Below are 14,431 nucleotides of genomic sequence, written 5' to 3'. Positions count from 1 at the left end.
TGGAGTTTATCTTGTTTTCTGGTAGATCTTAACTCAGGATCATGTTGTGATATAGGAATACCAGTACCTATGAGTCACAACTTGGATAAATGAAGAATTTAATTATTCTCTTGATTTAACCTGTGTATTGTATTCTTTGCAATATTGTTATCACTAATATCAGTGATATGTCATATCACAGGTTTAGTAATATGACATAGTATCGTGTGTTCAATGATACCACAAGCTAAGAATGATTTAGATAGATATAGGTTATCAATCTATGCTTATTCATTTTAATTGATGTTGCTAGATATTTTATCTGTCATTATGTTTATCAAGTCAAGAGGGAGTGTTAAATCCGTAACTCTGATCAACATACTGATTTGATTGTGCAGATCGCATAGACCTTGGCATTCTCTTGATGCCTTATGAAAGCCTAAATTTATATTGCTCCTTTTGGTAGGCATGATCGACATCTCCCTTAGGTTTTATTTGTTTGAGTGTTAAACCTTAACTAATCCTAGTTAATACTGTTTACATGTCATTACATCCTTTAGGTGCCGGTTATGAGGAGTTTATGGGCCAACCTAGATAGGGTCATGCCCCTTTTGGGTAAGGTATTTATGAAGGGTATAGTTGTAGTTAAAGGACACACAAATAACATCAAGTCTGCTCCTTTAAGCAAGTCTTCCCTAATCAAACACTTCCAGAAATAAAAGATTTCATAATAATAATTTCATTATTGACATCTCTTATACAAGTCTGAACAAAGGTAATCTTCAGCAAGCATTGGAGAAGGTATTGTTTCAGTTTGATCACACAGGATTTGCAGAAACTTTACACATCTAAGGTTAGAGTTCTTGCACTTGAAAAAAATGAACTTCAGTCTAAAGAGGAAGAAGATTTATCTGTGCCACAAGACCAAGTGGAGAAACTTAAATTCAAGAAGAATGCCTTAAGAACTAGGAATACCTTGATTCACACCGTAAATTATCACTTAGTGCCTCTCACTTCCAAGAGGGCAACTTTAAGAGACATTCAAAAACTTGGAAAGTTTACGTGAATGTTTACTAAGTTTATATCAGATTTATAGAATGAATTTCTTTTCTTTAGAATCTTATAGTTTTGAACATTGATATGATGCAGATTCGATCTCCTATGAGGCAAAACCTTACATATGGACGTACTGTAATGTCAGATATAATGAAATGCTTTCACTCATTGAATTTTTATTGTTTTCCAGATCTTGCTTCGTATTAATTGATTTCGATACTTGCAAGAATGAATTCATTTTATATAAATAATTTGTGATACGGTACATAGGTGAATGGGCATGTCTCTAGTTAGAGACATGGCCATTCCTCCTTATATCTTAATATAAATTAGTTAACAATAACAATTGCTAATGGAGATCGGTTTATATTGCACCAATTCATAATTGTGTATAACTCACACATAATACTTGCATGATTGATAATGCCAAATAAGGGTCGACATTTCACTTTATATACTTATACTAACTTCACAAAGTATAACAAAAGTAGAATTGGTTGCAGAAGCAAACAATTATAATCGAGTTGTTTGGATGAAGCAGATGCTGAAGGATACAAGGATAGAATTTAGTGAACCTGTTGCCAGACATTGTGACAACACAAGAACATTAAATATATCTAAGAATCTAGTGTTGCATTCTAAGACTAAACACATTTCTATCAAGTAACACATGTTGAGAGAGAAAGTTGCAGAAAAGGAAATTAGATTGGAATATGTAAACACTAAAGAGTAGATTGCAGATATTTTCACTAAGCCTCTTCCCAAAGAGACTTTTGAGTATTTGAAAGGTATTCTAGGGGTTATTCCCCTTCCTACATCAAAATAGATGATGTAAGAGTGTACCAATCCAGTGTAACAAAGCGCTATCATTTGTCTAGACTGAATGCTGATGCTTCCTGTATGGGGGAGTATTTGTGATGGACAAAGTCATCTAGGATTCTTTTTGGATGTTGTTTTTGAATAGTGTCTTTGGACAATTGAGCAAGTCAAAAATAGTTGTTGCAAAGTTTGATGGTTGTTGAAACCTTTGACATTGATGTCAATGGGGGAGAAGTACAACATGAAAAATAGTTGGGAAGAAGTACAATAGGAGAAGTACAACATGGAAAAATAGTTTGATGTAAAATACATTGATGCATAGCAATGGGGATAATGATTGATGAAGAGGATTTGAAAATGATCGATGAAGAAGATTTGAAAAGAAAGGTTAACAGTCTTTTGCAATTGGTATTCCTGGAACTAGATATTTTTCATATATGTTGTCATCAATGCCAAAGGGGGAGATTGTTGAATGCATGAATGCTGATGATATTCCTATGGGGGAGTATTGTAGAAATATGATCAGATCATTATCATGATGATATGTTACATTCATGACTGTGTTTGTCATTGATGTCAACATAGCAGTTTTCTGTGATATTTGACAAAAAAACAACGGTAAAGATCAAATTGGTGCAGATAGATCATTGATTACTTTCACTAGCAACCTTAAAGGGAGATTATACTATGTGTCTAGTATATGTAGCTAACCTTGGAAGCATAAGATATTAAGTCTAGAAGAAGTTATGCAAGTTTCGATGAAGACTATTATGAGATAGAGTTTACAGAGGCATGTTCTGGTAAACTTTTTATATCTCTTAGCAAAATTCTTATTTTGAGAAGCCAAAGATAAATATGTAAAAAAGACATGTTGGAGATGAGGTGGCTAAGCTCGCTCATCATAATGTTACATGTATGGAAAGTTATTCGAGTTACAAGACAAAAGATTAATGTTATTGCTAAGTGTAATGTGTTCTTTATGTGGTCCTATAATAATTAATTGAGAAGATGTAACAATTGACTCCAGGAATTATTTTATAGATTTGGTATAAAGGAAGGACATTTTCCTTTATCATGCATGGATGATGCAAGTGATTGGAAGCAACAGAAAGAGCAAATTGCAAAGTTAAGAAGAGAAAAGTGAAAGTAAAGGAAACTTCATTGTCGAGGTTTTATTGTGTGATCCGAAGTTCAATACTTGGAACTGAAGTTCATGACCTAGTCTACAAGGTTTGATAATGACTGGTCCAGTTGATAGGACTGAGGAAAGAAGTTGAAGTTTAGTACAAACAATTATTCAGCAAGGAATAGTTGAGAGATCAGTTGGATAGTGACCTTAGTGGTCTTTCCCTAGAAGCTATTTGGACAGTGGGTCCTTCTGTCTTCCACAACTCCTAACAGGGTTGGCACAACTCCTAACAAGGTTGGAATCTCTTAACAGGGATTCAAAGTCTCCTAATATGGACATATATGTACTAAATGTTGAAACAGATTTTTAATATGTACTATATGTCCATATTAGGAGACTTTGAATCCCTGTTAAGAAAGGAAGTGATTCTTTCATGCTTCGATGTTCATAAAACTTTAGGCTATCTTTTAAGAATCTTCTTTAGAGTTTCTAAAGCATGTTCAATAATTCATTTGTATGCATATCCTTCAATCTTTGCACAATATAGATCTCTCTTTTAGCATTGTCAGCTTGGGCTATCTCTCTTTCAAACTTTCTAGTCTTTGTAAATTCTCCAAATTCACAACGACTGCATATGCCTTTCTAGAACTTGTTTGTATTATTTGATATAACTGTTATATGATTATTTGCTCTGAACTCTAATTGCAAGATATTTATTTCAGGCTGTCCCACTTCTTGTTATTTAATTATTGTATACACTGGCTCTCTGAATATACAATGTCCAGAACTTAGCTTTTTATAGATTTGCAAACTCTGTTCTCACAGAAGAATTCTTATATACATTCACCCATCTGAGAATGAATGTTGTTTGTACATAATTAATCCTTGGGTATTGAATGATCTGCACAGCCCTTCCTTACCTCCTCTTATCGGATTTAGTTTGCTGACATGTCTGATAAAGAATGACTTGCAACAATAATCAATCTGCCTTGTAACAACACACTCCATGAAATCTGATACGATGGAAGCAGTGTGAGATTTGTCGTGATGCAACATATGTCAAATATCAAACAAGGAGAATAGACAAAACCATTTGATGATACACCTATATACGTGTCACATAGCCGGCTATGTCTGCAATCAAAATCTTAGAAGGAACAATGTCATTCAGAAATTACTCTACCCCCCGATGGTCAAAGGTTCTGAAAGAAAAAAGTATGTTGCCACTTATTTAGTCAGAATTGCCTTGCCATCAAAATTAGGCGTATGGAGATGATATTTATAATCTTCTGCTTGCTTGATCTGAACTCTTAATTGTCGCTGACTGGAGTAGAGAAGTCTGTAATACCAGCAAAGTGATTGTTGTTACTGGTCTATCATAGTGCAAATGTTATATATGCTACAGTGGTCTGAAAGTATTCGTTGTCTCTGATATCTATGGTATGACTGATAACAGTCTATAAAGACCTTGGATATAGAATAGCAGTTTTGAGTAGCTTCTTAATACTTAGATGTATCTTGCTATTGCTAATTCTATTATTTGTACTCACATTATCAAAACTTCTAACTTTTAGTAGATTATTGCCACTTACGTCTGTAGAGAATATAAAATAGTTATGTCAGAATTCAATCGGATGGTTGATAACTTATTTGATGATCTCTTCATTGATGAATGAGTGCATATCTTTGGCTTGTATTATTTGCATAGTCTTGTTGTATGATCAATGTCATTTCAATATTAATCAGTAGTTTTGGTTGTACTCTCCTGATTTGATATTCTTCATGAGTTGCCCAGTGTGTCAATGATGCAACTGTCATTCTTAGGCATTGTTATTAATTCCACCAATCTAAGTTTGAGTATGCAATGAATGCAAAATAGATAGGCTACCCTAGCAGTCCGAACTTCACATGAGTAGTTGTGTTGGGTGTGCTCACAAGATTTGTTGGTGATAGCATTTTGTTACAAACCAGGATTATTTATGCTTTGTCAATACTTTTCCCCTGTTTTACAGTCTGACTGTATCCTCCTGATTTCTGCAGTTTTCTCATTTCAACTTGCAGGTAAAATACATTTATATTTTTGTTGAGGTTGTAAAGTTCCCCTTGAAAAAAATATCCCTCGTCACTGGTTGGACTTGTTTCTAACCTTTGGATTTTGTATTTCTTTGTGGTTCTTAATGCTCCTGATCATTAGTTATGATCTAGTACTTGGAATTCTTTATCATTGAAGCACTAACCATTCTTAATAGCTTTGATCCAACCATTTGTAGCATCTGACAGTTAGAGATGGAAATCATGACGTATGGCACTTCTGTAGATAGCTATCTGATACTTGGGAATATTATAGAAGTACTATTAGAATTAAAATTTTCTAGTGTGTCAATTTGCTTGTTAGTTACATCCAACAGCAACAATAGAATCAACAGATTCTCCAAGACCACCTCATAAGCAAGGTTAGCAACTCAACCCTGCTTAGGCAAAACATTTAAGCCTGCAAAGTAGGATTAAGGTAATCAAACATATATATAAGCGGCTTAAAATAATGAGGTATTGGTGAAGTTATTCAGTAAAACAAGCACCAGATTTCAGCAAGAATCCCATTCAATCCAATGGAACTCATGTCAGATGTAAGGGTTATAAACTATGGAAGTGAAGCTACTGATGTACATGTGGAACTCATGTCCGATATAAGGGTTATAAACTATGGAAGTGAAGCTACTATTGTACATGGAAAGAGCATAAACCTAAAGCAAGGATTAAAAATTCCAAGATGTACTGCCCTCTAAATTGCTACATGCAGGTTCATGCCTTTTCCTAGAAGATACATTGATCCTTTTATAATTTTTATCTTCTAGATGATAATATGCCATTATGCAAAATAGATATGAATGCCGGTCTACTAATTATGTTTTGGTACATTTATATGCTCTTGTCAATCATTGAACTAAGTAAACATTGATTTAAGTATATTCTTTTATACCAAGCCACATGGCCTTGCTACAGAAGCCTTTCAGGGATTCTTGAGAAAATACCAATTCATTAATATGATCATTTTTATCAAAAAAATATCACAGTACCTTAATACAAGAGTGGTCAGTGGAACCGCAAGATCTTATTCCAAGAAAGGAGGGTATAATATTAATGGCTGTGTTTTGTTCTAGAAATAATATCAGGGATTTGTTCCTTTTTGCTTCTTTATCCTTGAGAAATTTAGATTTTGTGTGAATTGAATATTACAATAATAGATAATCGTCTATTATTAGTTAATGGTAATCTAATTGTAATCTATTGTAAATATTAGAATGTTTATAATATTTATTGATTTGTAGTTATCTGTTAGCTTTTTTAGCTAGAATAAAATGTTTCGATTCTTTATGATCCTTTCCTAAGGAAACATTGTTTTATTCCTTTATATATATAGATCTCTCGGTCTTTGTTAATAACAAACAAATATTTACCAATTACTTTGTAATATGGTATCCGAGCTAATGCGTATAATTTTTTTGAAAATTATAATTTCTTTGTCAAAATTATCATATTCTTATTTTCGTAATTATTTTTCATTTTTTTTTGCTTCAAAGAGCCCTGGTTTGTATAAGTTTTTTTTTTCCATCTACAAATTCAAATTTCTAAACTGGAAAAATGCGACTGTTTTTTTATTGCAAATCGCGTTTGTTATGCTGCTCGGCTAGGGTTTCTTGTTTGCAAATGATGATCTCTTTGGAAAAAATCGCGCACATACACAAATTGCTACACTTATCAACACCCAAGCCCGTTTTTTGGCATTTCTTTTTCTGCAAATCGCGTTTGTCCAGTCACGTTTGGTCGTTTTTAATGCAATCACTATGCTTGTGTCTGCAAATAGCTCCATCCAATACCATTGTTCTTGGGAGTACAGTTTCAGAGCAAATCGTGGCTTCTTGGAGTTTTTCTGTGGTGTTCTTTGCAGTCATTTTTGCCTCATTTGCGCTCCTATACATTGCAAATCTGTCATTTTTTCTACAAAAATATTCACCTACAGCGAAGTCTTTACAAGGAAGCTCCATTTTTTTTTTGAAAAAATCAGTCATTCTTTGCCTGCAAACTCCAATTTTCTGCAAATTTGACCTTTCATGGCTACCAACTAGAGTTTTCTTCGAAACCCTAATTTTTGAGCTCAATTTATTTTTTCTTCTGATTCCAAATTCTTGGTGGGTTTTTCAAGAGCTCAACTGGGTTGTCATCCATTTTTTCTGGGTGCCTTAATTTTTGAGCTAGCGCATTCAGAAACCGACAACATATTTTTTTTGGGTTTTTTGAGCTCTCTTCTTGGTCATCCTTCAAATTTTTTAGGTCTTCCGTTTTTGTGCCTTGCAGAACATGCCTTCATAGATTTTCACATTTTTTCATTGAAAAACATGCCATAGCATCTTTGACAAAAATTCTGGTCAAGCACAACTCCAAATTTAATGGTCGAAATTATGACATTTGGAAGCAGTGGATCATAGCAATTTATGAATATCAAAATACCGATCAAATTGTTCTAGGTGTTACGAAGCGTCTGACTGCTCCTGGTACTGATAAGGATATATGGGATCTGAATAATTGAGAGGCGGTGATGCTTCTCAAATTATCCGAGGCTAATGATCAACTCTCTCAAATTCCATCTGGCAAGACAACTGCCAAGATATGGACACATATCAAAGGTCTTCATGAGACTTCTGACAAAAGAAAAGCTTTCTTCTTGAAGAACACTCTGTTTTCTATTATCATGGATGAGTGAACCTCGCTCCAGACTCACCTGAATAGGATTCAGGAAATTTGTGATCAGTTGCTTGCTGACGGTCGCAAAATGGAGGAAGAGGACATTGTGGTTATCACTCTTCGGAGTTTACCAAAGTGCAATGAGCATTTTATCGAGACTCTCAACATCACATCTTCTGGTGTTGATCTGAAGTTCATTGATCTCTACACACTTTTGCTTCAACAAGATCGGTGGAAACAACAGTTCAGTAGTAGCTCTAGCTCCAGCTCCAGCTCCATAGAGCAAGCCTTTGCTGCTAAATCCTTTGAGAAGGATAAAGACAAGTTTCAACGATCGTCTCAGCAGAAGTCTTTTGCTCTAGCTTCAGATGCTCCCAGAAGAAGAACATTTAAAGCAACTATTGCCACAAGTTTGGTCACATGAAGGTTGAATGTCAGAAATGCTTAGCTGGCCAATCTAAGAAATCAGGTTTGCAGCCCAAAGAGAACAGTGCAGAGCACACTGAGCAGATGGAATCTGCCTTTTACGCCTTCACAGCTAAAAGACTTGCAGATCATGTGAAGTCATTTGCATGGTACATTGATTTAGGCACCTCTCGTCATTTCACTTGTCGCAGAGACTGGTTCACTGCCTACCAGCCTTATGCAAATTCTGTTATTTTTGGTGGTGGAAAATAGTACATCGTTGCCAGTAAAGGCAACATTTAGATTCAGTCTACTAGGAAGAATCTCATTTTCCTCGATGTGTACTACGTTCTACGGATGGAACTAAATCTCCTCTTAGTCAGTCAATTACTGCGATATTCTCCACACTTGGATGTCACCTTCAATTCACATTAGTGTACCATTACTGATTGAGTGACTCAGTCCACTGTTGCAGTGGGTCTTGAGGATCATGGTTTTTTTCGACTTACTGATTTTGGTGATTCTTGGGACTTAGCTATGGATGTTCACTAGTCTTCTGTTAGCACACTTTGGCATTAGCGATATGGGCACTTAAATGTGCATAATCTCTCTTAGCTTGCTCGGGATGAGCTTGTCCTTGGATTGCTGATTCAGACTTAGCATCTTGGAGTTTGTGATGCATGCCAAGCTGGGAAGCAACATCGTACACATTTCACAAGTGGCAATTCATGGCGAGCTTCTTAGGTACTTCAACTTGTTCATGCCAATATTTGCAACCCTATGTTCTCTCCTTCTGTTCTTGGGTCTAGGTATTTTCTGTTGTTTTTTGATGATTTCAATAGAAAAATGTGGGTGTATTTCCTTAAAAAGAAATCAGAGGCATTTCCTGTATTTCAAAGGTTTAAACCTTTAGTTGAAAAAGAGTCTGAAAAATCTATTATTACTCTTAGATTAGACAAGGGGAGGGGGGGATTTTGCTCTAATGCATTCTCTAGCTTCTTGGATACTCATGGCATCAAACGACAGTTAACCACACCCTGCACACCACAACATAATAGTGTAGTTGAACGACAGAACAAAACAATCACTGAGATGGCTTGATCCATGCTCGAACAGAGATATGTTTCGAAGAAGTTTTGAGTAGAAGCAATCAACACTTTAGTTTATCTTTTGAACTGGTCACCAATAGTGGCAGTCAAAGGTAAAACTCTGGAAGAGGCCTGGTCAGTTCGCAAACCCAAAATCAGTCACTTGAAGGTTTTTGGCTCTCTTTCTTTTGTTTGGATGCCCGATGTGTCACGCACCAAGCTGGATGCCAAGAGTTAGAAACTCATGCTTGCTGGATATAGTAGTCTTCACAAAGCTTACTGCTTGATCAACACTGAGACATCTCGTCTCCTGTATAGTCGTGACGTAGTTTTTGATGAGCAACGAGGACCATTCATGCATGTTTCTCCTATTCCTAATCCAATAGACTAGCCTATGAAGGCTCATAATTTGGGAGTTAGGCTTCCATTAGGTCCACCTGATGGGAAGACTCTAGTAGCTCTAGTTATACCAATTATCCTTGTACAGACACCTCCAGCTTCTCCTGTAGGATCACCTTGATTTGTAGATGCTTCACTTGAGTTTGATTGAGATTCTTTTGATGAGGAACTTGATCACCAAGCATCTCCTGATACTAATGTTGGTTGTTCTCCTCTCCGGCCTAAGTGGTGGGCTAAGACACTTGTTTATCTTCGTGATGATGAGCTCATTGATGGGAGAACTGCTTGGAAAAGGAGCAAAACTAAAGAGTTTGTAATCTTTGCTCTCATGGCCAACATTCATAGTGTATTTGAACCTCAAATATATTCCGAGGCTAATGGAATTCCAGAGTGGGAGTAGGCCATGACATATGAACACCAAAACTTGTTGAAGAATAACACGTGGGTCCTTTCTAATCTTCCACCAGGGAAGAAACCCATTGGCTGCAAATGGGTTCACAAAATCAAATACAAATCTGATGGTACTTTGAATATGTACAAAGTTCATTCAGTTGCGAAGGGCTTTTCTCAATGTGAAGTCATTGATTATGAAGAGACCTTTGGTCCTACTGCAAAGATGAGCACAATGAGATTAGTCTTAGCCATGGGAACACAATTTGGCTGGAAGGTCCATTAGATGGACATCAAGAGTGCTTTCTTGAAGGGTGATCTCCATGAAGAGGTCTACATGATGTAACCTCCTGGTTTCAAGGTTGCTAGTAAAGACCATTAGGTTCTTAGATTGGTCAAAGCTCTCTGTGCTTGAAGTAGGCCCCTCGGGCATGGTACATAAAATTTGATAAGTACCTCAGTGAACAAGGCTTCAAGAGGAGTTCTTCAAAGTCAAATTTGTACATCAAGACTACTGACAGTGACATCATCCTTCTGGTTATTTATGTGGATAATTTGATCATCACTAGTAGTTCAACATCTTTGATTCAGGGAATCAAACAAAATTCATGCCAGTCTTTTGATATGAATGACCTTGGACTCATGCATTATTGCCTAGGTGTTGAGGTTTGACAACAGTCTTCTGGTATATTCATCTCTCAGTCCAAATATGCCAGGGCTCTATTAGACAAATTCTATATGCAGGATTGCAAGCTTGCATCTACACCCATGGAGAAAGGTCCCAAGTTATCAGCCAAGTTTGATTCTCCTCTTGTTGATGATACTGCATACAGGCAACTAGTAGGCAACCTCATTTACCTCTCTGCTACTAGGCTTGACATCAACTTCATGGTCAACTACATTTCACGCTTTATGACAGCTCCGAAGGCTGATCATTGGATGGTCGCAAAGCATGTGTTTTGTTATGTGAAGGGCACTTTAGTGTATGGACTTCTTTACTCTCGAAGTTCTAATCCTAGACTCATTGGGTTCACAGATTCAGATTGGCTAGGCTCTGTTGACGATAAAAAAACAACTTTTGGATATGTGTTTAGTTTGGGATCCGGTGCCGTCACATGAACCAATAAGAAGCAGCAGACAATTTCTCTCTCCTCTACAAAGGCCGAATACCTCTGGATTGTTAAGGCAAGATGTGAAGTAGTTTGGCTTCATTGGATGCTTTGGGATATGTAGATGTCACCAGTAGGACTGACTACTTTGTTTGTTGATAATGAAGACGTTATCAAGTTAGCTTGAAATCCAATCTTCCATGAACGAACCAAGTATGTGGATGTTCACTGTCACTACATACGATAACTAGTTGAAGACAAGACAATAGATTTGCAGTATGTTCCTACCACAGATCAGACTGCAAACATTCTCACCAAGCCTTTTGGTCCTGATAAGTTTGTCAAATTCAGAGGGCAGCTTGGTGTTATAGATATATTAACTATTAAGAGAGGGTATTACGATAATAGATAACCATCTATCATTAGTTAATGATAATCTATTTGTAATCTATTATAAATACTAGAATGTTTCTAATATTTAGTTAGCTGTAGTTATCTGTTAGCTTTTTTAGCTTTCTTTTAGCTAGAATAGAATGCTTCTATTCTTTACAATCGTTTCCTAAGGAAACATCATTTTATTCTTTTATATAACTATATATAGACCTCTTGATAACAAGCAAATATTTACCAATTACTTAGTAATATTGAATGCCTTTTTTCCCTAATGACTTGTTATTATTCTATCCTTCATATATTGCTAACTGTTGTAAGCTTATTCATTTTGTTTGTTATTCACTCTTACTGTAGATTCAAGAATTTCTGGTTTTAGGAAGCCAGCCGCTCACAGTTCTGAGAGATAAGTTATATTGCTTAACGGATCAGTTGATGCTGAAGGCTGGACAGCATGTGCCTTCAGGATATTTTCTTATTGAGGTAACTGAGAACTACAACCATTGTCATGTTCACAATTCATTAGTTCTATAAACATTTCACATGATTGTAACAATTTTCCTTCGTCTTCTTACTAACAATACCTATCTTTCCAACAGAATGTGTTCTACAATGATTTCAGGGATCCCATGGCTAATGACTATAGCAGGCCAATCATCAACTGGTTCAATAATGAAAGACGTGAAGCACTTGAAAAGTGGAAAGCCATAATAGCAGCTGGCTTTAAAAAGAAACAAAGAGTGTTGCTTCAGGAATCTTTGCCATCAGATCAACTTCCTTTCTTCAGGTCTACAGACATGTCTACAACTTGTTTTGCTGATTTACAATTTCAGTTAGGTGTTCGGTACCTTTACTGTCACCAGGTATGAGACTTAATGATAAACTAAGCATAAAAGATTAGGTAGCAAAGTCCGACTTTAAGCTTTAGGAAATGCTAGCATCACATTCATTGCTTGGGCTTTTGTTACATCTAAACTTATGTTTTGTGTTTCTGGAAGATTCGTTGTTAATTGATGCCATAAAACTAACAGGTCTTTATCTTATTCGCTTGTTTTTCTGTTTGTTGTTTCCACAGAACAAATCTTAAACGTAATTAAAAGATGCAATTTAATTTTCTTCTAGTATTTTGTTTTTTGAGTTTTGACTGAGTTTCTGAATTTTTATTGACCTATGATTATTCTTACTGCACAATCAGGGTGATTGTAAGCATGGAATTGTTATAAGGGATATGCGGTTAATTCATCCAGAAGATGTTCAAAATAAATTTGCCTACCCTCTACTGACATTTCAGCCTCGTGTGCGTCATAGAAAATGTACCATCTGTGATATCTATCGTGCAAAGAAGATCACTTACGATGACAAATGGGCTCCTGAAAACCCATCATTCTTTTGTGAGAATTGTTACTATCTCCTCCACTACAATCAGGATGGAACTATCATGTACGATGACTTCAGTGTCTTTGACTACCATCATGAATAGACTGGGATATAGCATCTTATATGTACTTAAACTGTTTTTTGTGTGTATTAAAAGGTATGAGCATGTTGTAGATGGTTGGAATCGGTTAAAAATATCTATTAAGGGAATATGGTATATTTCCTTTTAATGGAGCAGTTTTGATTATATCCATGGTGCTTTATGCGACGCATCCAGCGATAGCCTTTGGAGCTTTACTTGTTCCAAGTCTAGTGGTGGCATTAATCTAATTTCAATGTATAAAGAATCATCTTGAAGGTATATATATGATAATTTTTTATCCCAAGAGTTGACTTGTAGATATAATTTTTTCTTCGATAGAATATTAAAATTAACATTGTTATATTTATAATCAATAATAGTTATTTTAGCAGTCTAGTCAGTTTTTATAAACTTTAGCTAGTTTAGTAAATTTTTCTGTCTTTAGTTCTTGATCATTTCTATCATGGAGAGATATTTTTTAATATCTTATATTTTTCTTCTTTGCATTTTATTGAATATCACAAGTATTTATCATTTCATGGGATTTAAAAAGAATATTGGAGAACCAAAAGTACCCTGTGAGTGAGTTTGATATTTTTTTGATGATTTAAGGGATGCTAAAACTTACCAAAGTCTAGTCTTTCATAATTGTAGAAAATATGTGTAGCTTCATTGTCATTTCATGTACCAATTTGTTGTTCAAACTAAGCATTAGACTATTGACAGTTTTGCCCATGTGCTTGAGCCCCGACAAACTTGTAAAATTTTAGGACAAACATGTTGTATTTAGAAGAATGATCATTAAGGGGGTTTATTGAAGTTAAATTGTTATATTTAGCTTATAATGGTCATTTAAGTCATTTAGTTGGTTATATATATATATCCAACCCAAAGCAATGATTTTCAAATTCGAAGATAATATAGGGTCTTGTCTAGGAAACAAAAGATTAAAATTTATTGGAAATGTACTTTCCCTACGTTATTTTCATTGCAAGTGTGCAACGAAGGGGAGGAAGCATTGATAGAGAGGGATAAGGGCACAAACACCAACTTGCCACCGAGTTTATCAGGTATTTATCCAAACAACTTTGTCTAGGAAAAAACAAACTAGGGTAGACACTATACCAAGTTTCCACTCTGAGCTGACTAGGTCATCTAATTATGCGCGCACATGTCTCTGTGCGCGCGCGCGTGCACATATAATAATAATAATATTTACAAGTATACGTAAATAGTATAAGTATTATTTATATAATAGTATGGTTAAAGATTCAATTCCCATATCAAATTTAATTTTAACTTGTGAAAGGTTCATCAACCCTTATAATTCTTTTTATTATTTAGGACTTTTATATTTCTTATAATATTCCCTGTTCCATTGGCGAAGATTGTAACTTACAACTGCATGCCTATGGCATCTTTCTCTTTCATGCAAATCGTAACTCCATATTTTCTCTTTTCATTT

General features: G+C 35.4%; 1 protein-coding gene across 1 annotated transcript in view; it reads left to right on the top strand.

Annotated features, from left to right (window-relative positions):
* SRD2 (snRNA activating complex family protein) overlaps nt 1-13,270 on the top strand; it is a 123,976-nt gene extending 110,706 nt beyond the window's left edge. The window contains exons 9-11 of the mRNA XM_089822418.1: nt 11,865-11,990; nt 12,107-12,370; nt 12,703-13,270. Coding sequence (XP_089678544.1) covers nt 11,865-11,990; nt 12,107-12,370; nt 12,703-12,987 — 675 coding nt within the window. The 3' untranslated portion in view covers nt 12,988-13,270. The remainder of the gene's footprint in view (nt 1-11,864; nt 11,991-12,106; nt 12,371-12,702) is intronic.
* The last annotated feature ends 1,161 nt before the right edge of the window (nt 13,271-14,431 follow it).

This window comes from Cupressus sempervirens, chromosome 3 (genome assembly GCF_028749045.1).
Source record: "Cupressus sempervirens isolate cs-2001-9-10 chromosome 3, ASM2874904v1, whole genome shotgun sequence".
NCBI classification, from domain to species: domain Eukaryota; kingdom Viridiplantae; phylum Streptophyta; class Pinopsida; order Cupressales; family Cupressaceae; genus Cupressus; species Cupressus sempervirens.
The sequence above is the reverse complement of the archived record's forward strand: the minus strand, read 5'-3'. Positions and strand labels throughout refer to the sequence as shown.